Here is a 26,494-nt window from a genome sequence, read left to right as displayed (position 1 = left end):
CCTTCTAGTTGCTTTAGGGTTCCTTTTTTCCTCTTCTTCTAAGTCTTTAAGGTATACACTCAGGTTGTTTACTTGAGCTTTTTCTTGTTTACTAATGTGTGCTTATATGGCTATGAACTTCCCTTTTAGTACTTCCTTAGCTGCTTCCCAAATATTTTGATAGATTTTTATGATCATTTTAATTGGTTTCTGAAAACATTTTGATTTCTCCCTTAATTTCCTCTTTGACCCAGTAGTTGTTAAGTAATGTACTGTTGAGTTTCGATATTTTGGGACATTTACTAATTTTTTTGTTTGTTGTTAAGGTGAATTCAGGGCATTGACATTTATTGATATTATATATGTGATATATTTTAATGCCATTCTAAATTTTTATAGTGTTCTGATATATGGCATGTTTTTGGTGATGCTGTGATAACTTATAGGAGATCTTCTTGTAGCACAGGCTTGGTGATAGTTGATTCCTTCAACTTTTGCTTGTCGGAGGTTTTTATACCTCCATCTAGTTTGAATGACAGTCTAGCTGTATACAGTAGTCTTGTTTGAAGGCCTTTCTCATTGAGTGCTCAATATATATCTTCTTGTTCTGTAGCAGTGCCTCACTATGCATGAGGTTTCCCACCTTCCCACCAGAGACTTGATCCCAAGTCCTCAAACATGGTAATATGTGTTCTTTACTTAGTGTAAAGCCATCTAGCCAAGTAATGAAGATATTTCACTTGCATAATTAACTTTGCTAAAATTAGCGTGTGCAAAAAATATTAAGAACATTTAAAAATTAATGCTAAAAATTACTGCTTAATTTTCTTTTCTTCTTAAAATCTCATAATAGAGAATGAAAACAAGAAAGTAACTCAAATTTGCAACGATGGATGAGCATTTATTTAGGGAGTAGAGATGAAACCCTTCTCTGAATGAACTCATTTGTTAATTATAGTAAGTGTGGTAATAAATCTCACCTAGGGTTGATGGTACATATAGATAATTTTGCCACAAAGTACTTGAGAAGTTATAAATTCAAATCACCCACATTTCATTAAACAGAAGCACAAGCTTTATTTATACAGCAAATACTGCAATACTAATTTTTAGTTGTGAAACAGGCACAATATAACAGTGACATAAAGTAGATCTTTTAAAAATTTTTTAACAATATTTTCTCTTTTGTTGCTCTTGTTTTTCATTGTTGTTGTAGTTATTATTGTTGTTGTTATTGATGTGGCCGTTGTTAGATAGGACAGAGAGAAATGGAGAGAGAAGGGGAAGACAGAGAGGGGGAGAGAATGATAGACACCTACACACCTATTTCACCGCCTGTGAAGTGACTGCCCTGTAGGTGGGGAACTGGGGGCTGGAACCGGGATTCTTAGGCCCGTCCTTCTTGCGCTTTGCGCCAGGTACGCTTAACCCACTGTGCTACCACCCAACTCCCTTAAAGTAGATCTTATATGTTATAATTCAATAGCATACATATACCCATATTAGAAATCCTAGTCAATGAAATACTAATATTAGTTTTCCAAATTGTTAGCATTATAAGAAACTCATATACTCTTGCTTAAATCACTATCTTTGAAGTTGCAATTTAAAATATATGAAATTGGGTGGGGTGGCTTACTGGGTTAAGTGCACATAGTACGAAGCACAAGGATGCATGTAAGAATCCAGGTTTGACTCCTATCCCAGTTCTCCACCTCGGGGTGGGAAGGGGTCACTTAACAAGTGGTGAAGCAGATCTGTAGGTGTCTTTCTCCCTCACTATCTTCCCGTCCTCTCTCATTTTCTCTCTTTCTTACTCAATAAAATTAAAAAAAACTGTATATGAAATTATATATTCAATGCATGAGCCATTCAGAGTAATCTGTTGCTTTTATATAAAAAAGTTAGTAAGAAACAATTTGAAATATTGATGCCAAATACATATATAGATTTTTCTGGATTGATCTTTTTTTATTGCATTATCTTTATTTATTTATTGGATAGAGACAGCCAGAAATCGAGAGGGAAGGTAGTGGTAGAGAGGAAGAGAGACAGAAAGGCACCTGTAGCACTGCTTCACCACTTGCAAAGCTTTCCCCCTGCAGGTGGGGACTGGGGGCTTGAATCTGGGTCCTTGAGCACTGTGACATGTGCCCTCAACAAGGTGCAACATCACCCGGCCCCTTGGATTGATCTTTATTATAAGTAGGAGAAAGTTGCATTATGCTCTTGCATTTTACATTATCAGATTATTTCCTTTCTCAGGTTCTCTTTTATAGTAGTCATCTTCTGGATATTGTGGAATATTTGAGGCCAAGCATGACCAAACCAGTTTTTCTTCATTTCTGCTGGTCACTCTAATCTGTCTACTATATGCACTTTAGTGTCACTGTGCAATAAAGTCACTGTGCAATCGGAATATATCATAAGCTGAGCCATATTCTGGTGGTTTCACCATCAAGAAGACATTCTCATATTCTCTTTTTTAATTTTTTAAATGTCTATGCTAAATAAAAGGAAGAAATACAATATATGTCTTTTGGGTGGGAGGAAATGATAGTCTTTGGGTGGGAGGAAATAATATAGGTTAAGTGTATATCTTCTAGTTTATAGGACAAGTAATGGTACCAAACAGATTTTTATTCAGCTGAAGAGTCACATTTTTACAATCTGTTGAATAAATACTTAAGAAAGATGCTTCCTTAGTTGGGTCTTATGAATAATTATGAAATAATCTACTTAAAAACTTCATTGTTTTTGTATCTTGTGGTATTCTGTTTGACTTAAGATGCCTTCTGAGATTCCAGTTGAATTTTTTTTAAAACACTAGCTGAAATATAAAATGCGCTTATTATAACTGCTAGAAAATCATGGTTTTAAATTGTGGATTAGTTCTTTTGATGTTCATGTGTGAGGATATGATAACAAAGTATTTGATTATTAAAATTTTGGTTTAAAGTTATATTTACAACTGATTTTTCTTTTTTTCTTAAATAAAAATTCTGTTTCTCAGACATTCTCTAATATCTTTTTAGGAAAGCTCAGCTGAAGTTGCAATTTTTAATTCTATGTTTTCTCTTTATGAATATATGAATTTTATATTTAAAATTATTCCTTGTCTTCTAATTATATAAAAATGTCTGGTTTTATAGTAGAAATACTAGGATAATATTGAAAATTAGAATCATTTTCTTTGTATTTTAAGCACAGTGAAAAACAGTATTTTAGATCTTAAATTCATAGTAATATAATATATTTAAGTTTTAAGGAGTTCATTTCTTAGTGCATGGGTTTAAATGCAGTATTTATCTTCTAAAATAACTTATTTAAAATTATAGTAATTTATTTCTTATAACAATCAAAAATAATAATTTAAAAAAATTCAACTTTCTATTGATATTATTTTAAGGAACTATGAGCTAGTATATAAGTTTATTCCTAATTGCACTTAATCTTGCATTAAAAGATATTTAAATTAAGGTATATAAAAGCCTACTATAGTAAATTTAAAATGATTTTCAAAAAGTAATAATCTTTTATTTGTGAATTCTTATTACAGTTTTAAATATAATAAAAATTAATACTGATACATATGATTTTGCTTGTAGATTTAAGGTATGAAAAGTATACATAGGGCTTGCTATTTACTAATTTACTAAACAATTAACTTCTCTATAAAAGCTTCTAATTCCTAATATTGTTGCTTTTCTTTTACACCATAACCACTCTCCGTTGACCATTGTATGCAGATAGTTGGAAGTAAAGTTATGGTGAGTACAAAAGATGTACTTTAAACTTGGATGTGAATTTTTTGCTTTTGAAATGTGAGTTATTTTTAGTTATATTATTTTATATATTTAGATCTTCTTTTGATTATATATATACTTTTATCAAAGTAGTGATTAAAGTTTAGCTACAGTTAACATTTTTCTTTTCTTTCTTTATTTTTAATTATATGTTCTTCAGTCCTTATGATTCTGTTGAGATTGTTTTAATTCTATTTTTCTGGTTGGAATAAAAAAGCTACTAAAATGTTTACTAAGGGTCTCTGGATTTTAGTTTTATGGAGCACATAGTATAATAAAACAGCCCATAAAATACAGTCAGAAGGCCTAGGTAGCATCTTTGATGCTACTATTTGACTCTGGCTTTTGGAAACATGTAGTTTCTTCTGAGGCTTAGTTATTATGTATATAAATTGAACTGATTGGTTTCCATTATCTTTTAGAGTTCTTTCTGTTGCTTTCATTTAAATGTGATGCTTCACTGTTGGAAAAAATAAACAGAAATATAGAATGAGATAATATTTCATCTTTCAGTACTGTCTTTTGAAATAAACTTTTTAAAGCACTTTTTTAATTGAAGAAGTTAATAATTTACAGTGGATTTGTTACATATGCATATAATTTCATTATATACCAGGCTTCCAAAGTTTTCTCCCTCTCCTCCTTCCTCCTCTCTCTCCAGAATCCTTTGCTTTGGTGCAGTACACTAGGTCCATGTTTCAGTTTGTACTCTTCCTTCCTGTCCCTGATTTATTAAATCCTACTAATAAGTGAGATTATTTGGTATTTCTTCTTCTTTTTTTTGCTTATCTCACTCAACATGATGTCCTCTAGTTTCACCCAAGCGGATGTAAAGGAGACAACCTCATCATTTTTAACAACTGAGTGGTATTATGTATATATACCACAATTTTTAGCCAATCATCTGATGTTGGACATCTGGGCATACATGATAATTTCAGTAACTTCTGAGAAAAGTTCCCACAAGATTCAATATTCCTCTGTGATTAAGACTTTTAAAAAGATGGGAATGGAGGAAGATACCTTAATCTAGTAAAAGTCATACAACAAACAAACAAAAGACATAGCCAACATCATACTAAGGGTGGGAATCTAAAAGCATTGCCTCATATCAGAAATGAAGCAAGACTGTCCACTATTATCATTACTATTAAACATAGTCTTTGAAGTTCTAGCTATAGCAATTAGGCAAGAGAAAGAAATAAAAGCAACCTACATTGAATGAGAAGTTGTAAAATTATCACTATTTGCAGCTTATATGATTGAATATATATAACCTCCTAGAGAGTAGAAAATTATTATTTTTTTATTGTTTTTTATCTTTATTTGTTGGATAGAGACAGTCAGAAATTGAGAGGGAAAGGGGTAATAGGGAGAGAGACAGAGAGACACCTGCAGCACTGCTTCACCACTTGTGAAGTTTTCCCCCTGCAGGTGGGGACCAGGGGATTGAACCTGGGTCCTTGTGCACTGTAACATGCGTTCAACAGGTGCGCCACCACTTGGCCTCGAGAGTAGAAAATTCTTAGAAATTATTAAGCAGGGGAGCAGGTGATGCCAAAATGAGTAGATTGTACATGATACTATGCACAAGGACCCACGTTCAAGCTCCTGGTCCCCACCTGCAAGGGTAAGCTTCATGAGCCATGAAGCAAGACTGTAGGTGTTTTGCTTTGTCTCTCCCTAGTTTATCCTTCCATCTTAATCTCTCTCTCTCTCTCTCTGTCAACAAAATAAAAGAAAAAGACCTCCAGAAATCTTAGACTAATTATGCAAGCACCAAGTCCCAGAAATAACCATGGTGACAATTATAAAAAGACATTATTAGGCAATATAGTAAGGTATGAGGCTACACAAAGTATAGAAATCACAGGTGTTACTATATTCATGTAATAAACTGAAAGAAGAAAAAATAATTAAATCCCATTTATAGTAGCACCAAAAAGAATTAGGTATCTAGGCATAAATTTAACAAAGGATACAAAGAGCTTATACACTGAAAACTGAATCATTATGAAAAGAGACAAGGAAATGGAAATATATTGCATGCTCATGGATTGAAAGAATAAACAGAATTAAACTGATTGTTCTTAGAGCCAGAGTTAGAAAAAAATCACCATTTTACCAAAATCTATGTACAGATTCAATGCATTTCCTATCTAATTCCTTGTGAATATCTTTAAAAGAATGGAGCACATGCCTCAGAAGTTTATCTAGAACCACAAAAGACAGAATTGCCAAAGCAGTCCTTAGAAAAAAAAAAGAATTAGAATGAAGATATCACATTCCCTGACTCACAACTATATTACAGGGCTATAGTAATCAAAGATATGGGATACTGGAACAAAAATAGACATTCAGGTCAATAGCATAGAATTGGCAGTCCACAAACAAATAAATTTGTAGACTGTTAATCTATGAAAGTGGGGCCCAGAACACTAAATGAAGAAAGGAAAGCCTCTTAAATACAGGTTTTGGAAAATTTGGATGTTTACATAGAGAAGAATGAAACAGGGCCACCACATATCAATCACTATGCACAAAGGTTAAACTTCTTCTAGCGTTTGCCCTTCTTCCGTAGCCAGTCAACAGCGTCAGGTTGAGCCTGATGTAAAGTTTCGAGACCTCCTTTGAATCTGGAGAGGTGGCAGTCGTTGACTATGTGGGTCATAGTCTGTCTGTAGCCGCAGGGGCAGTTCGGGTCGTCTCTGGCTCCCCAGCGATGGAACATAGCGGCGCACTGGCCATGGCCTGTTCGATAGCGATTGAGGAGGGCCCAATCATAACGTGCTAGGTCAAAGCCAGGTTGACGCTTGCAGGGGTCTGTGATGAGGTGTTTGTTCCTTAATGAAACAGGATCAAAGATTTAGATGTTAGGCCAGCAAAAATAAAATACATAGAAGAGAATATTGGCAAAACACTACATGATGCTTGCTTTGGAAATGCTTTAAGTTTCAAGCCCAAGAGTATGGAAAACAAAAGAAAATATAAACTACTAATACTATATTAAGCTGAAAAATTTCTGCCCTGCTAAAGGAATCATCACCAAAAACAGGTGGACATTCTTCAGAATGGGAAAATATATTTGCATCCAATTTGTCAAACAAAGGTCAAATAAAAATCTAACATATACAGAGAACTCATAAGAATCAGTAATAATAAATAACGCCATTAAAAATTGTGAGAAATAACTAATCCAGGCACTTTAAGCACCTCACTAAAGAAGATATTCAGAAGGCCGACAGGCATATGGAAAAAAAATCTGGATTACTGATTATCAGAGAAATGCAAATCAAGACAACAATCAGATGCCATCTTACCCATGTGAAAATGACCTACATTAAAAGGATAGTCACGAGAAATGCCAGTGAGGATGTGGACAGGACCTTTCCTAAGCTGCTTGTTCTGTGAGCATGGAAAGCAGTACAGCCTTGGGCAGTACTCTCATGCCTGAGGCTCCAAAGTCCCAGGTTCAATCCCCTGTACCACTCACTATAAGACAGAGCTGAGCAGTGCTCTAGTAAAAAAAAAATGTTTTAAAAAAGAAACCAGTACAGCCTTTATGTTAAAGGCTTTGGAAATTCCTGAAAACAGTAAAATTCAATGTATCATATGCCTCAGCAATTCCTCTCCTAGGAATCTATCCAAAGAACACAAAAAACACCTTTTCAAAAAGATCTTTGTATAACTATGTTTGTGACGGTGCTATTTGTAATAGCTAACATTTGAAAATAATTCAAGTGTCCAACAAGAGATAAATGGTTAAAGAAGTTGTGGAATATACACACAATGAAATACAACAGAACTATAAAAAAGAATGGCATGTTCTCTTTTGCTACAGTATGGTTAGAACAAGAGGTATTCATGTTTAGCAAGATAAGCCAGAAGTAAATGGATAAATATGAGGTAATATCATTCAGTGATGTACTCAAAAAAAAAAAAAAAGCAAAGGAACAGGGTAAATTCTCAGTCATAGTCAGCTGCAGAAGGTTCAGGAACTCAGAGGGGGGAAGAGGTTGGAGACCTAAGCCCCTATGGTAGACTAAGATGATGGCTTAGTTGAAGGTAAAATGGACTGATAGCTATTTTGGGGAAATTTGGAAATTTACTCTTGTGACAACAATCCTATAAATCAGCATTTCTTCAATAATATGATCTTGTAATTGATACAATTTAATTAGCATTTCTTTGCATATAAACTGAATTCTCAGTGTCTTAATAACCTACGCAGTGTAGACCATATGCAATTCTAAGTTATTCATTGGACCTGGATAGAAAAAATTCTACTGCTTTGTTTATCAGAAAAATAATCTTGCATAAATGTCACATTTATACCTTTTTTAAAAAAAATATTTTGCAAAGTTTCTAAATATTATGCCAAAAGAACAAGCCTGGTATAGGTAAGAGGTGCAAGTGTTTCAGCATAGTAATCCCTGGTTATTAACTGAACGAATACTACAGGACCTTTTTCTCAGTAGAACCAAATGAATTTGGCCATACCATACTGGTAAAGATTATCATACTGAAAGACAGTTTCTTTCTTTCTTTTTTTTTTTCTTTTTTCTTGCCTCCAGGGTTATTGCTGGGGCTCAGTGCCAGCACTGTGAAGCCACTGCTCTTGGTGACCATTTTATTGGCTGTGACAGAGAAATTGAGAGGGGGGGGAAATAGAGAGTGAGAGAGAAAGTTAAGACACCCAAACACCTGCTTCACTGCTTGTGAAGAGACCCCCCCCAACAGGTAGGAAGCCTGGGGCTCAAGTAGGGATTCTTGCAACAGTCCTTGCGCTTTGTACTATGTGCACTTAACCCGATGCTCCACCGCCCAACCCTCTGACAGTTTCTTTAAAAAGAAATTTATGGTCAAAATTGAAGTAGTAGTTTAAAAGTGATATTTTATATCCCTTACTGTATGTCACCTTGTATTCATAATATCCATGCAATTCTGAAAGTGGCAGCAGAGATTTGAGGGCTGTTAAACTGATTTTGCATTACTATGTTAAAATTTTATTAGGTTTCTGATTAAATAGAATCCTAATCATTACTTAACGTGCCATTACACTTGTGTCTTGACAATTATTTAAATAAATTATATGGAAAAAAAACAAATTGTGCTTTGTCTTAAAAAATAATTGTGTAGTCCAGAAGGGGGAGACAAAACACTGACTATTGGAATTTGAAGTAACTGGTTCATGATAAAAGTTTTCCTTGTTCTCCAATTGATTTGTTTTTCTCATTGATGTAAAAATTGTTAATGGTTTTCTTAAAAATATAAATTCAATCAGATTAAAAATAATAAATGGTGCAATTATTTTCAACTAGTATCTGTAAAGTATAAATATGCATTTAACAATCAGATGAAAATAAGATCTGGAATCTTTGATGATAGTAATAATAGCATAAGTGCTCTTTTAAAAATAGTACAAATACTGTTTTGACAAGTCAGCACCTTGTACATTTGTGATTTCTACACTCCCCATTTCAGCTTTTCCTTTAAAGTGAGAAAGAAAGAGAAACATAGTTCTTGAGCTGCCAACGGTGCTGAAGCATTCCCATGTAATGGTGGGACTCAGACTTGAGCTGCATGCATGGAAAGTCACAGTTTTCTTCAGGCCCATGTCAATATTATTAAAATTCTATTATCTTTTTAAAATTTATTTTTACTAGGGAAGTATTGTTTTATAAGATGTTGGTGGTCGGGAGTCAGGTGGTAGTACAGCGGGATAAGCGCAGGTGGCGCCAAGTGCAAGGACCAGCGTAAGGATCCTGGTTCAAGCCCCTGGCTCCCCACCTGCAGGGAAGTTGCTTCACAGGCAGTGAAGCAGGTCTGCAGGTGTCTGTCTTTCTCTCCCCCTCTCTGTCTTCCCCTTCTCTCTCCATTTCTCTCTGTCCTATCCAACAACAATGACATCAATAACTATAACAATAAAACAACAAGAGCAACAAAAAGGAATAAATAAAAACCCAAAAATAAATAAATAAATAAAGATAATTAAAAAAAAAGATGTTGGTTGTCTCATGACTACAATCTTGATTTTTTCTTATTTCATTATATACAATGAGCAACTACCTTCATATTGCTTTATGTTTTAATAAAACCCCAGTAGCAAACAAACTGTTTCTAAGATTTGTGAGAATTACAGTGGTCATCTGTTATGTTTGGGTGTTGGGAGGGTGGAGATACAGAACTCTGATGGTGGGTGTGGAACTATATTCTATAATCTTATTATCTTGTAACCCATATTAATCACAAATTAAAAATGAAAAAATAATATAACAAGATCAAAATGAAAATTTCTTGCTAAAATTGAGATTATTCTTAATATTTGTGTCTGATTGAAAAAGCAGTAGTATCTGCTTCCTTTAATTTGCCCAGTATATTCTGCTTATCCAAGCTAATGTTAATTATCGCGGCAATCTGCTATGAAAATACAGTGATCATGTCTTTTTGAGTAATGTTTGACCGAGACAGATATTTAATTATCTATGACAGAGTAGTTTTCCTATGAGCAGGCCTTTATGATGTTGCTGTGACTGTAAGCATTCTCTAGTGTTCACTTTTCTTATGCGTCTTCGGTACCATTTTATTATTATTTTGGCACTATTAATTTATTTCCATTAAGCATTAGTATTTTAATGAATACTGTGCAATTAAAATGCATATAAGCTGTCAAGGGCAACAACTATGACTTACCATCTTAGCTATTTTTTAAATGCTATAACAATGATGAAATAATCAAACATTCCTTTGTTTTATTTATAAATATTCATAATTCCTCTGACATAGGTATATAAATTGAAAACAGAAAGCTGCTTCTGTAATGCTTTTTTAAAAATAATCTTTATTTATTAGATAGAGACAGCTGTAAATGGAGAGGGAAGAGGGTGATAGACGGGGAGAGAGACAGAGAGACAACTGCAGCCCTGCTTCACCACTTGTGAAGCTTTCTCCCTGCAGGTGGGGACCGGGGGCTGAACGTGGGTCCTTGCACACTGTAGCATTTGCGCGCAACCAGGTGCGCCACCACCTGGCCCCATCTGTAATACTTTTGAAAAAATAATTTTCTTCTGTTGAAATGTAATCTAATAACTTACAGTTTTGTTTTTCCTTAAATTTGTCCTGTTGCTGTTTAGGTTCTTTTTTCTTGATATGTTTTCTTTTTCTTTTTTTTATTTAAGAAAGGATTAATTAACAAAACCATAGGGTAGGAGGGGTAAATTGCACACAATTCCCACCACCCAATCTCCATATTCCACCCCCTCCCCTGATAGCTTTCCCATTCTCTATCCCTCTGGGAGCATGGACCCAGGGTCATTCTGGGTTGCAGAAGGTAGAAGGTCTGGCTTCTGTAATTGCTTCCCCGCTGAACATGGGCGTTGACTGGTCGGTCCATACTACCAGTCTGCCTCTCTCTTTCCCTAGTAGGGTGGGTCCCTGGGGACGCGGAGCTCCAGGACATATTGGTGGGGTCTTCAGTCTAGGGAAGCCTGGCCGGCATCCTGATGACATCTGGAACCTGGTGACTGAAAAGAGAGTTAATATATGAAACCAAACAAATTGTTGAGCAATCATGGACCCAAAGCTTGGAATAGTGGAGAGGAAGTGTTAGGGAGGTACTCACTGCAAACTCTAGTGTACTTCTGCTTTCAGGTATATATTTTGCAGTAGTTTACAGATACGTGTGAACATATGCTCTCTCTCTCACAGAAACTGGTCTATATCTAGGTTTTGGGACTTTTTTAGAAAGTGAACCACCTGGTATGGAATTAGAGAATACTATGAAAGGAAAGGTCTCACCAGAGTAATGAAGCTGAAGGGTTGTCATTCCACACATGAAGTCTCTGGACACAGTCTGAAGTGAAGCATGTTGAGGTGGTAATCGTTGCGTTGGTTAGGTTGTGATTGGCAGATGCAATATTATTTGATATGGATTGGGAGAAGCATATGGGAAAGTGGGCCCTATTCAAGGGTTCCAGGACTGGGGGAAGTAGGGGCTCTATAGTGGAGATGTGAGGGTCCTGCTGTCTTAGGGTTCAAAAAGACAATAGATAGTTAATGTTATCATCACATTATTTGTTAATTGGGTTAACTTTGAAAAGTCATTTTGTTAGGGTTTGCTGTAGAGTACCCTGTATCTTGTATATAGCTGTGCTATTGGTTGCTTCTGATCTACTTGGTCTAGGCTTTTGAGAGAGTCTCCATATCAATTACACAGCCTATATATTAAAAAGATTCAGTTTGTGTTTTGAAAAACTTCAAGACATACAATTAATTTTCCCCCTGCTGTGTTAATTAACTAGTGATTTATATGACTACATTTGCTAGGAGTGTCCGTAAACACCATTCCCACCACCAAAAGACTGTGACCCATCCCTCCCACCCACTCCCACCCCCCACTGGCCCAGGAAGCTGCATGTCTACCCCTCACCACAGGGTTTTTGCTTTGGTGACCTACTTACAATTTGGTCAGGTCCTGCTTTTAGTTTCCCTTTCAGATCTTCTTACTCAACTTCTGTTGATGAGTGGGACCATCCCATACTCATCTTTATCTTTCTGACTTAGCTCACTTAACATAATTCCTTCTAGCTCTGTCCAAGATGGGTCAGAGAAGGTGGGTTCATTGTTGTTGATAGCTGCATCGGATTCCATTGTGTATATATACCACAGCTTTCTCAGCCACTCATCTGTTCTTGGGCATCTGGGTTGCTTCCAGGTTTTAGCTATTATGAATTGTGCTGCTATGAGCATAGGAGTACACACCTCTTTTTGGTTGGGTGTAATGGAGTCCTTGGGGTATAACCCCAGGAGAGGAATTACTAAATCATATGGAAGGTCCATGTCTTGCCTTCTGAGAGTTTTCCAGACTGCTCTCCACAGAGCCTGTATCAATTTACATTCCCACCAGCAATGTAAAAGGGTTCCTCTGTCCCCACAACCTCTCCAGCATTTATTGCTGCTGTCCTATTTGATTTATGCCAATCTTTATTAACAACAAGTCTGCCTTTCTCTTTCCCTAGTAGGGTGGGTCTCTGGGGAAGCGGGGCTCCAGGACACATTGTTAGGGTCGTCAGGGAAGTCTGGTCGGCATCATTGAACCTGGTGGCTGAAAAGAGAGTTAGCATACAAAGCCAAACAAATTGTTGAAGGCCCCATTTTCTAATGAGTTTTTTATGCTTGCTGAGCTCATTTTATATTTTATTTATTAGTCTGTTGTCTGAGGTGTTTTGTGTAATATTTTCTCCCACACTGTAGGATGTCTTTCTGTTTAGATGGTGATACTACTCTTTGTGCAGAAACTCTTCAGTTTGATGTGGCCCTGTTGGCTTATTTTTACTTTAGTTTTCTTTGCTGTTGGATTTTAATTTTTGATGGCTTTTTTTTTGAAGTTAAGTCATAAAGTGTCCTGCCAATGTTTTCTTTCATGCAGTTGATAGTTTCTGGCCTAATATCCATGTTCTCGATCCATTTAGAGTTGACTTTTGTGCTTGGTGACATGTGATGGCTCAAGTTCATCCTTCTGCATGTTTCAGTCCAATTTTCCCAGCACCATTTGTTGAAGATACTTTCCTTTTGCCACTTAATGGTTTAGGACCTTTTGTCATAAATTAGTTGGCCATAGATATGGGGGCCTGTTTCTGGATCTTCAGTTTTATTCCACTGGTCTATGTGTCTATTTTGGTTCCAGTACAAGGCAATTTTTATTACAGTAACTTTGCTGTATACCTTAAGGTCTGGTAATACTAGGGATATTTTGGTTCCAGATAATTTTTGTAACTCTCATTCTATTCACTTAAAGAAACTTGTTGGTACTTTGATGGGGATAACATTGCATCTATATATGGTTCTGGTTATAATGGCCATTTTGACAATATTAATTGTTTCAACTCATGAGAATAGGATGTCTTTCCATTTCTTTGTGTCTCTATTTATTTGAAGAGTGTCATAATTTTCAGTGTGTAAGTCCTTCACTTCTTTGTTGAATTGATTCTCAGATATTTTATTGGTTTTGCTGTTATTCAGGAGAGTGATTCTGGATATTTCCTTCTAATGCAGTGTTTTCATAGAAGAATGCCATCAATTTTTGCATATTGATTTTGTAGCCTGCCACTTTACTATATTTTCCAATATTATCCAGGAGTTTTTTACTGGATTCTTTAGGGTGTTTAATTTACACAATCATATCATCTGCAAATAGGTACAGTTTAACTTTTTCTCTTCCAATCTTGACCATTTTTGATTCAATTTTCTTGTCTGATTGCTATGGGTAGAACTTCCAAGGCAATATTGAATAGTAGTGGTGATAATGGGCCACCCTGTCTTGTACCTGACTGAAGAGAGAAAACTTTCAATTCCTCAGCATTGATATGATGTTAGCTGTTGGTTTCCTATATATAAACTCAACTAGTTTGAATGGTTTCCCATACACCCCCATTTTTAGTGTTTTGATCTTGAGTGATTTATGGACCTTGTCAAAGGCTTTCTTTGTTGAAGGTTTTCTTTATGTCTATTGAGATGCTCATGTGATTTTGGGTTTTACATTTACTGATATGGTGGATCACATTTATTGACTTATGTATATTAAATTAGACTTGCATCCCTGGGATGAAACCTACTTGATTGTAGTACACTATCTTCTTAATGTACTACTGTATACAATTAGTCAGAATTTTGTTAAATATCTTCACATCTATGTTCATCAGCTATATTAGTCTGTAGTTTTCTTTTTTGTTACATATCTGTGTTAGGTATCAGTGTGACATTTGCTTTGTAAAGGTGTTAGATAGGGTTCCTGTGTTGTCAGTATTTTGGAAGAGCTTGAGTAGTAGTAACAATAGGGTTTTTTTTTACTTTTTAAATTTTTTTATTATCTTTATTTATTTGATAGAGACAGCCAGAAATTGAGAGGGAAGGAGGAGATAGAGACAGACACCTGCAGCCCTGATTCACCACTTGCAAAGCTTTCCCCCTGCAGGTGGGGGTCAGGGGCTCGAACCCGGGTCCTTACACACTGTAACATGTTGCTCAACCAGATGTGCCACCACCCGGCCCCTAACAGTAGTTTTTAAAAAAAGGTTTTGTAGAATTCATTTGTAAAATCATATGGGCCTGACCTCTTGTTGTTGGGGAAGTTTTTGTTTAATATTCTAATTTCTTCAGCTGTAATTGTTCTGTTCATGTTTTGCATCCTATTCTTGGTTTAGACTTGGGAGGGAGTACTTTTCTAAAATTGTATCCATTTATTCTAGATTTTTTTAGTTTTGTGACATATAGTCATTCATAGAAGGTTTCATTTGAAGTTTTGGATTTCTGTGTTGTCTATTGTGATCTCTTTCATTCATTATACAACATATTTGGGTATTCTTTCTTTGTATTTTAGTAAGTCTGGCCAAGGGTTTGTTACTTTTGTTTACCCTTTCAAAGAACCAGCTCTTAACTTCATTGATCTTTGGTATGATTCTTTGTTTTTAAAGCTGTTAAATTCCACTTTAATTTTTGTTATTTCCCTCCTTCTGCTTGCTTTATGTTTCTTCTTTTTCTATCTTCTTCAGATGAGAAGCCAGGCTGCTTATTTGAGTGTTTTCCTGTTTCTTAATGTGTGCCTGTATGGCTATGAATTTCCCTCTTAGTGCTGTTTTATAAGTGTCCCAATATTCTGTAATGCATATTTATTTTAATTTGTATACAACAACATTTTAATTTATTCAATTTTCTCTTTCACCCAATAATTATTGAGTAGTACTCTTCTGGGTTTTCATATTTTGGGATTTTCACTAATAATTCCGTTTGCTGTTCAGTGTTATTTCACTTCCACTGTGGTCTGAGAAGATGCGTGGAATAATTTTGATGCTTCTAAATTTAATGACGTTAATTTGTGACCTATCATGTGATCTATTTATGATAATGTCAAATGTGGATTTGAGAGTAATTTATATACTACTTTTCTATGACAGATAATTCTGAATACATCTTATCTATTCATCCTTTCATTTAATAATTTCTTTCCTTATTAATTTTCTGCCTGATTGATTTGCTTGAGAGAGTGGGGGACTGAAATCTCCAGCTATTATTGTATCAATGTACTTCTTTAAATTTTGTTTTGCATATTTGATGGCCCTTCATTTAGATCATAGATGTTGATTATTGTGAGCTTGTCCTGGTTGACTTATACCCTAATCATTATGTAGTATCCATTTTTTAAAATTTGTTTTTTATATTCTTTTTTTTTAAAATTTTTTATTTAAGAAAGGATTAGTGAACAAAAGCATAAGGTAGGAGGGGTACAACTCCACACAATTCCCAACACCCAATCCCCATAACCCAACCCCTCCCATGATAGCTTTCCCATTCTCTATCCCTCTGGGAGCATGGACCCAGGGTCATTGAGGGTTGCAGAAGGTAGAAGGTCTGGCTTCTGTAATTGCTTCCCCGCTGAACATGGGCGTTGACTGGTCGGTCCATACCCCCAGTCTGCCTCTCTCTTTCCCTAGTAGGGTGTGACTCTGGGGAAGCTGAGCTCCAGGACACATTGGTGGGGTCATCAATCCGGGGAAGCCTGGCCAGCATCCTGGTGGCATCTGGAACCTGGTGATTGAAAAGAGAGTTAACATATGAAGCCAAACAATTTGTTGAGCGATCATGGATCCCAAGCTTGGAATAGTGGAGAGGAAGTGTTACGGAGGTACTCACTGCAAACTCTAGTGTAGTCCTGCTTTCAGGTATATATTTTGCAGTAGTTTATGGATACGTGTGCACATAAGCTCTCTCTCACAGAAACTGGTGTATATCTAGGTTATGGGACTTTGTTGGAAAGTGAACTACCTGAGATGAAATGAGAGTGTACTATTAAAGGAAAGGTCTCACCCGAGTAATGAAGCTGAAGGGTTGTCATTCCACACATGAAATCTCTGGATACATTCTGAGGTGAAGCATGTTGAGGTAGCAATCATTGCTTTGGTTAGGTTGTGATCGGCAGATGCAATGTTATTTGGTTTGGATTGGGAGATGCATACGGGAAAGTGGGCACTATCCAAGGGTTCCAGGACTGGGAGAAGTAGGGGCTCTATAGTGAAGATGTGAGGTTCCTGCTGTCTTAGGGTTCAAAAAGACAATCAATAGTTAATATTATCATCACATTATTTGGTAATTGGGTTAACTTTGAAAAGTCCCTTTGTTATGGTTTGCTGGACAGTACCCAGTATCTTGTATATAGCTGTGCTTTTGGAAGCTTCTAATCTACTTGGTCTAGGCTTTTGAGAGAGTCAGCATATCAAATACATAGCCTATATATTTAAAAGATTCAGTTTGTCTTTTGAGAAGCTTTGAGACATACACTTGATTTCCCCGTCTCATATTAATTAGCTCCTGATTTATATGTCTACATTTTGCTAGGAGTGTACATAAACACCATTCCCACCACCAAAGGACTGTGACCCATCCCTCCCGCCCACTCCCACCCCCCACTGGCCCAGGAAGCTACATGCCTACCCCTCACCACTGGGTTTTTACTTTGGTGCCCTACTTACAATTTGATCAGGTCCTGCTTTTAGTTTCCCTTTCAGATCTTCTTAGTCAGCTTCTGTTGATGAGTGGGATCATCCCATACTCATCTTTATCTTTCTGACTTAGTTCACTTAACATAATTCCTTCTAGCTCTGTCCAAGATGGGTCAGAGAAGGTGGGTTCATTGTTCTTGATAGCTACATAGTATTCCATTGTGTATATATACCACAGCTTTCTCAGGCACTCATCTGGTGTTAGGCAACTGGGTTGCTTCCAGGTTTTAGCTATTATGAATTGTGCTGCTATGAACATAGGAGTACACACCTCTTTTTGGTTGGGTGTTATGGAGTCCTTGGGGTATAACCCCAGGAGAGGAATTATTGGGTCATATGGAAGGTCCATGTCTAGCCTTCTGAGAGTTTTCCAGACTACTCTCCACAGAGGCTGTACCAATTTACATTCCCACCAGCAATGTAAAAGGGTTCCTCTGTCCCCACATCCTCTCCAGCATTTGTTGCTGCTGTCCTTTTTGATGTATGCCATTCTTACAGGAGTGAGGTGGTATCTTAGTGTTGTCTTGATTTGTATTTCTCTGATAATCAGTGACCTAGAGCAGTTTTTCATATGTTTGTTAGCCTTTTGGATCTCCTCTGTGGTGAATGTTTTGTTCATTTCCTCTGCCCATTTTTGGATGGGGTCATTTGCTTTTTTGGTGCTAAGTTTGCTGAGCTCTTTATATATTTTGGTGATTAGTTTCTTGTCTGATGTCGGGCATGTGAAGATCTTCTCCCATTCTGTGAGGGGTCTCTCTGTTTGTTTAATAGTTACTTTGGATGTGCAGAAGCTTTTCAATTTGATGTAGTCCCATTGGTTTGTTTCTGCTTTGGTCTTCCTTGCAATTGGGTTTGATTCATCAAAGATGTCCTTGAGGTGTATGTGGGAAAGTGTTTTACCAATGTTTTCCTCTAAGTATTTGATTGTTTCTGGTCTGACACTAGGTCTTTGATCCATTTGGAGTTGATTTTTGTTTCTGGTGAGATAAAATGTTTCAATTTCATTCTTCTGCTTCTTCTGCATGTTTCAACCCAGTTTTACCAGCACCATTTATTGAAGAAAGCCTCCTTTATCCATTTATTCCTTTAGGCCCCCTTATCAAATATTAGATGACCGTAGGTGTGGGGATTTATTTCTGGGCTTTCAATTATGTTCCACTGGTCTGTGTGCCTATTTTTGTTCTAGTACCATGCTGTTTTGATGATGATGGCTTTATAATATAGTTTAAGGTCTGGGAGTGTGAAGCCTCCATTTCTGTTTCTTTTCCTTAAGATGGTTTGGGCAATTCTAAGTGTTTTCTGGTTCCAGATAAATGTTTGTAGTGTTTGTTCTATTGTCTTAAAGAAGCTTGGTGGAACTTTGATGGGTATTGCATTAAATTTGTATATGGCTCTGGGGAGAATATTCATTTTGATGATATTTATTCTTCCAATCCATGAGCATGGGATATCTTTCCATTTCTTGGTATCAGTTTCTATTTCCTTGAGTAGCGACTCATAGTTTTCAGCATACAAGTCTTTCATTTCTTTGGTCAACTTTATTCCTAGGTATTTGATTGATTTTGCTGAAACAGTAAATGGGAGTGATTTCTGGATGACTTCTTCAGATTTAGTGTTTTCATAAAGAAATTCCACTGATTTTTGTACATTGATTTTGTAGCCTGATACCTTGCTACATTGCCTAATAACTTCCAGTAGTTTTCTGCTGTATTCTTTAGGTCTTTCTATGTATACTATCATATCATCTGCAGATAGTGAGAGCTTGACTTCTTCCCTTCCAATCTGTATTCCTTTGATTCATTTCTCTTGCCTGATTGCTATAGCAAGAACTTCCAATACTATGTTGAAGAGTAACGGTGACAGTGGACAGCCCTGTCTAGTCCCCGATCTGGGAGGGAATGCTTTCAGCTTCTGTCCATTGAGTATGATGTTGGCTGTATGTTTGCTATACATAGACTCCACTATCTTGAGGAATTTCCCATCTATTCCCATTTTGTGTAGAGTTTTGAGCATGAATGGGTGTCGGATTTTGTCAAAGGCTTTCACTGCATCTATTGAGATAATCATGTGGTTTTTGGCTTTGCTTTTATTGATGTGGTGAATGACATTGATTGACTTACAGATGTTGAAGCAGCCTTGCATTCCTGGGATGAATCCCACTTGGTCGTGATGAAAAATCTTTCTGATATGTTGCTGTATCTGGTTGGCCAAGATCTTATTTAATATTTTGGCATCTTTGTTCATCAGAGATATTGGTCTGTAGTTTTCCTTTTTTGTTCTGTCCCTATCAGCTTTTGGTATCAGGGTGATGTTGGCTTCATAGAAGGTGGAAGGGAGTATTCCTGTTTCTTCAATCTTATGGAAAAAGCTTAAGAAGTATGGGTACACTTTCCTGAAAGTTTTGTAGAATTCATTTGTGAAGCCATTTGGTCCAGGACTTTTGTTGTTGGGGAGGTTCTTAATAATGGTTTCAATTTCTTTGTCTGTGATTGGTGCATTTAGATTTTGTAGTTCTTCTTGTTTCAGTTTTGGAAGGGCATATGCTTCTCGGAATTGTTCCATTTCTTCCAGATTCTCTAGCTTGGTGGCGTATAGTTCTTTACAGATGTTTCGCAGGATTCTCTGGATATCTGTGGTGTCAGTTGTGATATCTCCTGCATCGTTTACAATTCTATTAATTTGAGTCTTCTCTCTTTTTTGTTTGGTGAGTCTGGCTAGAGGTTTGTCAATTTGTTTAATTTTTCAGAGAACCAGCATTTGGCTTCATTGATCTTTTGTATGGTTCTTTTATTTTCGATGTTGTTTATTTCTGCTCTACCTTTAGTGATTTCTGTCCTTCTGGATGCTTTAGGGTTCCTTTGTTCCTCTTCCTCTAAGTCCTTGAGGTCTCCAGTAAGGTCGTTCATTTGAGCTTCTTCTTGGTGTTTAATATGTGATTGTATGGCTATAAGTTTCCCTCTCAGTACTGCTTTAGCTGTGTCTCAAATATTTTGATAGGTTGTGTCTTCATTTTCATTAGTTTCCAGGAACATTTGAATTTCCTGCTTGAGTGAGTCTCTGACCCAGTGGTTCTTAAGAGCATGTTGTTTAGTTTGCAAATTCTGTGACTTTTAATAATTGTCTGTTTGTTGTTAAATGTTAGTTTCACTCCACTGTGGTCTGTTAAGATACTTGGGATGATTTCAATGTTCTTGAATTTATTAATGCTGTCTTTGTGGCCTAACATGTGGTCTATCCTTGAGTATTTGTTATGTGGATTTGAAAATAAGTTGTATTCCAGTTTTTTGGGGTGAAGGAGTCTGAAAATATCCAAGAGGTCTAGTCTGTCAATCTCTTCATTCAATTCTCTTGTATCTTTGTTGGTTCTCCTCTTTGTTGATCTGTTTAAGTGTGTGAGTGGGGTATTGAAATCTCCCAGTCTTATTGTATTACTATTGATGTATTTTTGATTTTTTTTCAGTAAGTGCTTGATGTATTTAGATGGTCCCTCATTGGGTCCATAGATGTTAATGATTGTTAAGTCTTCTTGGCTGATTGATCCTCTAATCATTATTTAATGTCCTTGCCTATCTTTTATTACTTAAATTTAAAATCTGTCATGTCTGAGATGAGAATGGGTGTTCCTGCCCTCTTTTGTGGTCCGTTAGCCTGTATGATAGTTTTCCATCCTTTCACTGTAAGTCTGTGTTTATCTTATCTTGACGGAAGAAGAGATACAAAGGGCCGGTAGACATATGAAAAATTCTGAAAGTCGCTAATTGTCAAATAAATGCAAATGAAGACAACAATGAGATACTGCTTTGCCTCAGTGAGAATTTCATACATTGTAAAGGATAGAAACAACAAGTATTGGTGAGGATCTGAGGAAAATGTAGTCTTTCTGTATTACTCATGGGAATATAAATGATAAATTGGTCCAATAACTGTGGAAATAAGTCTGAAGACTTCTCAAGATGCTAGAAATGGGCCTAACCTTTAATCACGAAATTCCTGCATTGGATGTATATGTAAAGGAAGCAAGTATTACCATACAATGAAATCTATGCACACCGATGTTCATTTCCTTTCTTCATCTGTGTAAGACTGTAGAACTCTGCAGGATTTCTTCCTCTTTTTCCTGTAATTTTGGAAGTCCCTCCATACTGGGATGGCTATAGTGCTTACTTTGTTTCTCAGGCAAACATAGCCCTGTGCTTTTGCTTCTCAGTGCCTGAAAGCACTCGCTTGATAAAATTTTCTAGTTGTTTACAGATGGAGAACTAGTTTAGTATTGGTTACTCTTATGGACAGAAGTGGAAGTCCCTAATGTGCCTTTTATAGACGAGTGAGGTGCTCATGTGCCTTTTAAAAGAGAGTTTTAATTGTTTCAATTTTTGGAGTACAATAAAAGTACCCTTTTCTAATTCAAGCAAAATTAATTATAATCATTAGATAGTGCTGTGTTAATTGGACATATAGATTTACTTGTGTGCTTTTTAATTTCTTTACATATAAAGACATTTACATGCTGAATTTGTATGCAGCCAGTTTCAGCTAAAATTTACTAAGGTTGTGACCTTTATTCCTACTGGATTTTATTCATTTATAGCCAAGTGTTTTAATAGAAAATAGAGCAGCATTTTAATTAATTAAATTAATTCCTCAAATACCTTTCTATGATATTTTGCAGAATACATTTTCACTATGTGACAGTACAGAATACAAAAAAATATAATTATACACTTTTCTGAATTGAATAGGTATACTTTAGTCTTACAAGGTGCATTTCTTTTCTCCAGAGATAAGTGAAGCCTTGTTTGAGTTTAGAGCGAAAATTAAGGACTAGTTTGATAGGGTCACTAAGACACTTGGTCTTTCATTATATGTGTCACTATCTCAGTTTTACACTTCTTTTTTATTTTAAATTTATTTATTTATTTAAGAAAGGAGACATTAACACAATCATACGATGGGGGGGTACAACTCTACACAATTCCAGCTACCTGATCTCCATATCCCATCCCCTCCCCAATAGCTTTCCCATTCTCTATCCCTCTGGGAACATGGACCCAGGGTTGTTGTGAATTGCAGATGGTGGGAGGTCTGGCTTCTGTAATTGCTTCCCCACTGAACATGGGCGTTGACAGGTCGATCCATACTCCCAGTCTGCCTCTCTCTTTCCCCAGAAGGGTGAATCTCTAGGGAAGCTGAGCTCTAGGACGCAAGTTTTACACTTCTGTGTTGCCTCTGAAAATGGTTAGAAAAGCAGTGCTTCATCGGGAAAATGGTTACTGGCAGCATTCCTCTGAAGATCACTATTAAAAGTATGCCCTTTCGACTGTACCATAAAAGAAAACTAGTGACCTATATTTCCTGATGAACGTTGTTATTAAGATCCTCACCAAATTATTGGCTAGTTGAATCCATCAACATATTAAGCGAATAATCCATCATAACCAAGTGGATTCATCCTTGGGAAATAGGATGGTTCAACACCAGAAAGTCAATTACTGTGAGATACCACATCAACATCAAGACAGATAGAATTCACATGGTATTATCAGTTGACACAAAAAGCATTAGGCAAGGTTCAAAACACATTTATTGTAACACCTGAAAAAGATGGAAGTAGAAGGGAAATTCTTCAACATAACAAAGACTATATAAGACAACCTCATGACAAACATTTTCATTGTACTGAAAGCTTTTATTCTACAATTGGCAACTAGCCAGGGATGTCCACTCTCACTGCTTTCATCATAGCTCTAGATGTCCTCACCATCACAATCTGGCAAGAAAGAGATATCAAAGAATTTCATATTGGAAAGGAAGAAATAAAATTATTATTTTCAGATGAGATGCTATTATACATAGAGGACTCCATAAACTCTTTAAAAAATCACTGAGATTCCACCTCACACTTGTGAGAGTGGTGTTCATCAGCAAAACAGGAAAATAAAAGTTTTGGAGAGGATGTGGAAAGAGAGGAATTCTGTTACACTGCTGGTAGGAATGCAAACTGCTACAGCCATTATAGAGAATCTTTAAACAAATGTGAATGTAAATGCCTTATGATCCAGCAGTTCCACTCTTAGTCATTTATCCAAAAGATGTGAAACACTAATTTGAAGGGATATATTCACCTCTATGCTCATAGCTGCATTATTCACAGTAGCCAAAGTATAGAAGCAACCTAAATGCCCTTCTTTTTTTTTTTTTTTTTCCTCCAGGGTTATTGCTGGGCTCAGTGCCTGCACCATGAATCCACTGCTCCTGGAGGCCATTTTTCCCCCTTTTGTTGTCGTTGTTGTAGCCTCATTGTGGTTATTATTATTGCCATTGTTGATGGTGTTCGTTGTTGGATAGGACAGAGAGAAATGGAGAGAGGAGGGGAAGACAGAGAGGGGGAGAGAAATATAGACACCTGCAGACCTGCTTCACCGCCTGTGAAGCGACTCCCCTGTAGGTGGGGATCCTTAAGCAGGTCCTTGCACTTTGCGCCACATGTGCTTAACCCACTGCGCCACCGCCCGACCCTCCCTAAATGCCCTTCTATAGATAACTGGATAAAGAAGTTATGAGACATAATAATCACTGGAAACTACTCAACAGTAGAAAAGATGTGTCCTTTGGGATAAAATGGATGGAGGAGAAGATTATAAAGACAAATAAGGGATGGTTTCACTCGTGTGGAATATTGAGAATTGAACAAGAGAACCTGAAAAAAATAATCACTGTATATATATATATATATATATATACAGCTGTTAAAGAATTGTGGTGGTTATTGGGTTATTGTTGGGGCATCAGTGGTGTAGATCTTTGGTGATGGGTGTGGTGTGGAACCATACCTTCATTATTTTTATAGTCTTAGAAATCATTATTAATTAATGTCAAGAGAAAAATGTAAGCCCTTCCCTCTCCAATTCTGAGTGTTAAATTTCACTGATAGGTATTTGAACTTTTTGCACACAGTGCAAAAAAAAGCACTGAAACCTATACTTAACAGTATTTGGTATCATTTGATATTTCAGTGAATGAGATTACTGTAAATCTTTCTCTACCTGTGGATTATTAACATGGTTGATTATCAATGAGAGCTGTAGTCAAACAAAATATGGAAACTTTATAATTTATGTATGGCTTTAAAAAGGCAGAGAAATGAAGAATTATTGCAGTTGGTGCAGGCTTTGATACAATTAATAGTGAATACATATAAATTCTATTAAAGATCTGTCATGGGTTAAAAAAGGAATGAAAAATGTATTACCTATCTTTATTAGATCCAGTTAGGGAGAGACCATACAATGCTAAAGAGCTTTATGAACTGCATATTAATCATAACCAGTTCTCTGAGATAAACTTGTTTCTTGTAACTTATCAACTCTCTGCAGAAGATTAATCATTCTCTTTGGTAAAAAAATGTTTTACATATTGTTATGAGTTTTGAATATTGTAGCTGTAAGAAACTGATGAACATATATTTTAATACTAAAACATATCTCATTGATTTACATAGCTAAGTCAGTTGTTATAATGAATCCGACCTCAATAGGGAGATAGGCTCTTTGTCAAAATATCCCCGTCATTTTTTTCATATTGAGCAAGATTCTGAAGGAAGTTTTATTAGACAGCAGGCAAAACAACTTTGATACTGCAAATAATCACTAGATCATGCAGAAATATTTCTTTCTTCAATCTTTACATTAAGCATCAATTGCTATATGCCAGTACTGTTTTTTTATATGTCACTTTCATCCTGAAATCTTTCATCTCTTTGAAAATGAAGAGAATTGGCTTAAGGGGCTGGTTAAAACAAACATGCTAATGTACTATATTACTAAAGGTAAGGGATGTGTACCATCTATAATATGACAAAGATAATTAAGATCTTGTTTTAAAAGTGTGTGACAAGGTTTCACAAGATTATGAAACTTTCAGATAAAATATGATAAAAGGTAACATTATATCTTGTATTTTGTATTGTTGCCTTACAAAACTGGGAGATATTATTTGCAAGGAGGTGGTCCTCTTTCTCTGTCTCTCTCTTCCTCTCTATCCCCACTGCATCTAAATGTCTCTCATCCTCTACTGAAGTAAAAGAAAAAAATTGAAAAAAAAAAAGAAAAAAAAGAAAAAACTTGGACACCAGACTTGGTAGAGTCCTCACGCAAACACCAAACCCCAGAGATAACCCTAGTGTCAAAAATACAAATAAAACAAAAAATAAAATCCGGATATTTAACCATGTGAGGAAGACATTTAGTAGCATATATCCTTTATTTGCCTTTAATATTGCAGACTAAAATACTTGTTTAAAAAGTTAAAAATACAGTGTATGTACATTAAAATAAAATTATTCTTTCCATCTTCTACTTTAGGTGTAATTACTATCAATAGTATGTTATGTAATCCTTATGATATCTTTTAATAACTTGCTAAAGAAATACAGAGAAAGTAAACTCTTAATAAATTATTCCAAAGTAAATTCACTTATGTAAATAACACCTATTTAAATTTTTCTTACTTTTTATTTATTGGGTAAAGACTCAAAAGGGAAGGGGGAGAGAGAGAGAGACAGACAGACACCTTAAGCATTACTCCACCATTCAAAAAGCTTTCCCCCTGCTGGTGGTGACTGGGGGCCTTGAACCCCAGGTCTTTGCATATTGTAAAATGTGCGCTCAGTCTGGTGCTTCACCATCTGGCCCCCAAGACCCATTTTAAAGGAGTAAAAACATACAGTTATATGAAGCTTTTATTTTTTGCTATTTTTCTCTATGAAGATCAATAATATCAATAGTTTGACTTGGAACATTATAATTTATTACTTTAAATTTCTTAATTTTATGTAAGTTGATCAGAGTATCTGTTTACTGTAACTGGCTCTTTTCACTCAACTTGAAATGTCATAGTCATTTACAGTCTTCAGTGTAGCTACAGCTTATCATTTTAATTGTTCTATAGTGAGGTTCAGCAAATAAGTGCCAGAAAGTAAAAGTAAATGACTCTGTGTATCACACAGCCCTTATTATAAGCACTCTGCTTTGGCTGCTATAATGCTATATGTATATTAATCAGTATGGTTGTGGCCCAATAAAATTATTTCTTTTGTTTTTGTCCTTGCTGGGGCTTCATCAATCTAGGCCAACCTTTTTCAGACACAGAAATAAAAAG

At 36.0% G+C, this 26,494-nt stretch overlaps 1 protein-coding gene across 1 annotated transcript in view; it reads left to right on the top strand.

Moving 5' to 3' along the window:
• Nucleotides 1-26,494, top strand: part of DIAPH2 (diaphanous related formin 2) — an 816,245-nt gene that overhangs the window by 65,744 nt on the left and 724,007 nt on the right. The window contains exon 5 of the mRNA XM_060182500.1: nucleotides 3,729-3,749. Within this exon, the coding sequence (XP_060038483.1) occupies nucleotides 3,729-3,749 (21 nt within the window). The remainder of the gene's footprint in view (nucleotides 1-3,728; nucleotides 3,750-26,494) is intronic.

Source organism: Erinaceus europaeus, chromosome X, assembly GCF_950295315.1.
Source record: "Erinaceus europaeus chromosome X, mEriEur2.1, whole genome shotgun sequence".
In the NCBI taxonomy this organism is placed as follows: Eukaryota; Metazoa; Chordata; class Mammalia; order Eulipotyphla; family Erinaceidae; genus Erinaceus; species Erinaceus europaeus.
This window is presented reverse-complemented; position numbering and strand designations above follow the sequence as displayed.